Raw genomic sequence first — 1817 nt, 5'->3', positions numbered from 1 at the left:
GGGACCCACAGATCCCCATAGGGACCCACAGGGGCACACAGGGACACATAGAGATGTATAGAATCCTAGGATGGCCTGGGTTGCAAAGGAGCACAACGGCCATCAGCTCCAACCCCTGCTGTGTGCAGGTCACCAATCACCACTGCAGGCTGCCCAGAGAACTCATGGGGTGCCACAGGGGTCTGTAGGGTGCCATAAGATCCATAGGGTGCTGTAGTTATCCACAGGGTGCCACAGGGATCCATAGGGTGCCATAAGGATCCATAGGGTGCCATTAGGATTCATAGAATCATGGAATCCTAAGATGCCCTTGGTTGCAAAGGAGCAGAACAGCCATCAGCTCCAACCTCCTGCTGTGTGCAGGGTCACCAACCAGCAGCCCAGGCTGCCCTGAGAACCCATAGGGTGCCATAGGGACCTGTAGGGTGCCATAGGGATCCATAGGGTGCTGTAAGGATCCACAGGGTGCCATAATCATAGAATCATCATAGAATCCTCGGATGCCCTGGGTTGCAAAGGCCCACAGCGGCCATCAGCTCCAACCCTGCTGTGTGCAGGTCTCCAACCAGCAGCCCAGGCTGCCCAGAGCCACATCCAGCCTGGCCTCCAATGCCTGCAGGGCTGGGGCATCCACAGCCTCCTTGGGCAACCTGTGCCAGCGCCTCACCGCCCTCTGCCTGAAAAACTCCCTCCTCATATCCACCCTCAACCCCCCCTGTCTCACTTTCAGGCCCTTCCCCCTGTCCTGTCGCCATCCCCCCTCACAAGCAGCCGTTCCCCTCCTGCAGCTCCCAGCCCTGCAGTGCTGCATGCATGCAGCCCCAGCTTTGCCCTGGAGCTCTGCAGCCGGTGCAACCCGCTCGGCAGGAGGCACAGGGATGTGCTGAGCCCAAATGGTGGGGAGCCCGCATGCAAAACCCTCTGTGCCCCACGGCTGTGTGCGCGGGCTCTGCGCCTCGCCGCCGTCTCCTCCCCATGGCTGTTTGCGAGCACCTCGCCCCAATTTGGGGCTCTGCCACCCGTTTCCATGGGAACTGGACGAGTCACCGGAGCAAATTGGGTTCTGTGAATCCCACGGGGGCTTTTTTGGGGGGGCTGAAGCCCCTGCAGAAAGGAGACGGGAGGCAGCAGGGTGGTTCAGTGCCTTCCATGCGCCGCTGCACCGCCTGCCCCTGCACTGCAAGCACTGCAAGCGCTGAGCGCTGAGCTCTGAGCCCTGTGAGCCCCTCGCTGTGCTGCAGGGCTGTGGGTGGGAGCAGCAGGGCCTCCCCTCACCCCAAATCTGCCCGCAGGGAAGAGCTGCGCGTCCTTCCTGCGCGTGGAGCCCTTCGTCTGCGCTCAGTGCCGCACCGACTTCACCCCGCATTGGAAGCAGGAGAAGAACGGGAAGATCCTGTGCGAGCAGTGCATGACGTCCAACCAGAAGAAGGCTCTGAAGGCAGAGCACACCAACAGGCTGAAGAACGCCTTCGTGAAAGCTTTGCAGCAGGAGCAGGTGAGAGCGAGGCGAGCAAAGGCACAGCGCTGCGGCCGCTGCTCCGTCCTCCTCCTGTGCATCCCCAGGGGTTGGGGTCCCTCATTCTCCAGCAGCTGTGGGGCTGCCCATCCTTGCTGTTGCTCCTCTGTGGGGTTGCCCACCTTTGGGGTTGCTCTTCCGTGGGGCTGCCCACCCTTGGTGTTGTCCACCGTATGGTTTGCCCCCTCCATGGGGTTGCCCACCCTTGGTGTTGTCCACCCTTGGGGTTGCCCCCTCCATGGGGTTGCTCCTCCGTGAGGTTGCCCACCCTTTGGATTGCCCCTCCATGGGGCTGCCCACC

At 61.9% G+C, this 1817-nt stretch overlaps 1 protein-coding gene across 1 annotated transcript in view; it reads left to right on the top strand.

The window, feature by feature from the left end:
* Positions 1-1506, top strand: part of GATAD2B (GATA zinc finger domain containing 2B) — a gene marked incomplete at its 3' end in the record, with an annotated part of 10333 nt that extends 8827 nt beyond the window's left edge. The window contains exon 7 of the mRNA XM_042892878.1: positions 1293-1506. Coding sequence (XP_042748812.1) covers positions 1293-1506 — 214 coding nt within the window. The remainder of the gene's footprint in view (positions 1-1292) is intronic.
* Positions 1507-1817: the final 311 nt, after the last annotated feature.

This window comes from Lagopus leucura, unplaced genomic scaffold (genome assembly GCF_019238085.1).
Source record: "Lagopus leucura isolate 7727_CA_CO unplaced genomic scaffold, USGS_WTPT01 35002-0_obj-0_obj, whole genome shotgun sequence".
In the NCBI taxonomy this organism is placed as follows: Eukaryota; Metazoa; Chordata; class Aves; order Galliformes; family Phasianidae; genus Lagopus; species Lagopus leucura.
The sequence above is the reverse complement of the archived record's forward strand: the minus strand, read 5'-3'. Positions and strand labels throughout refer to the sequence as shown.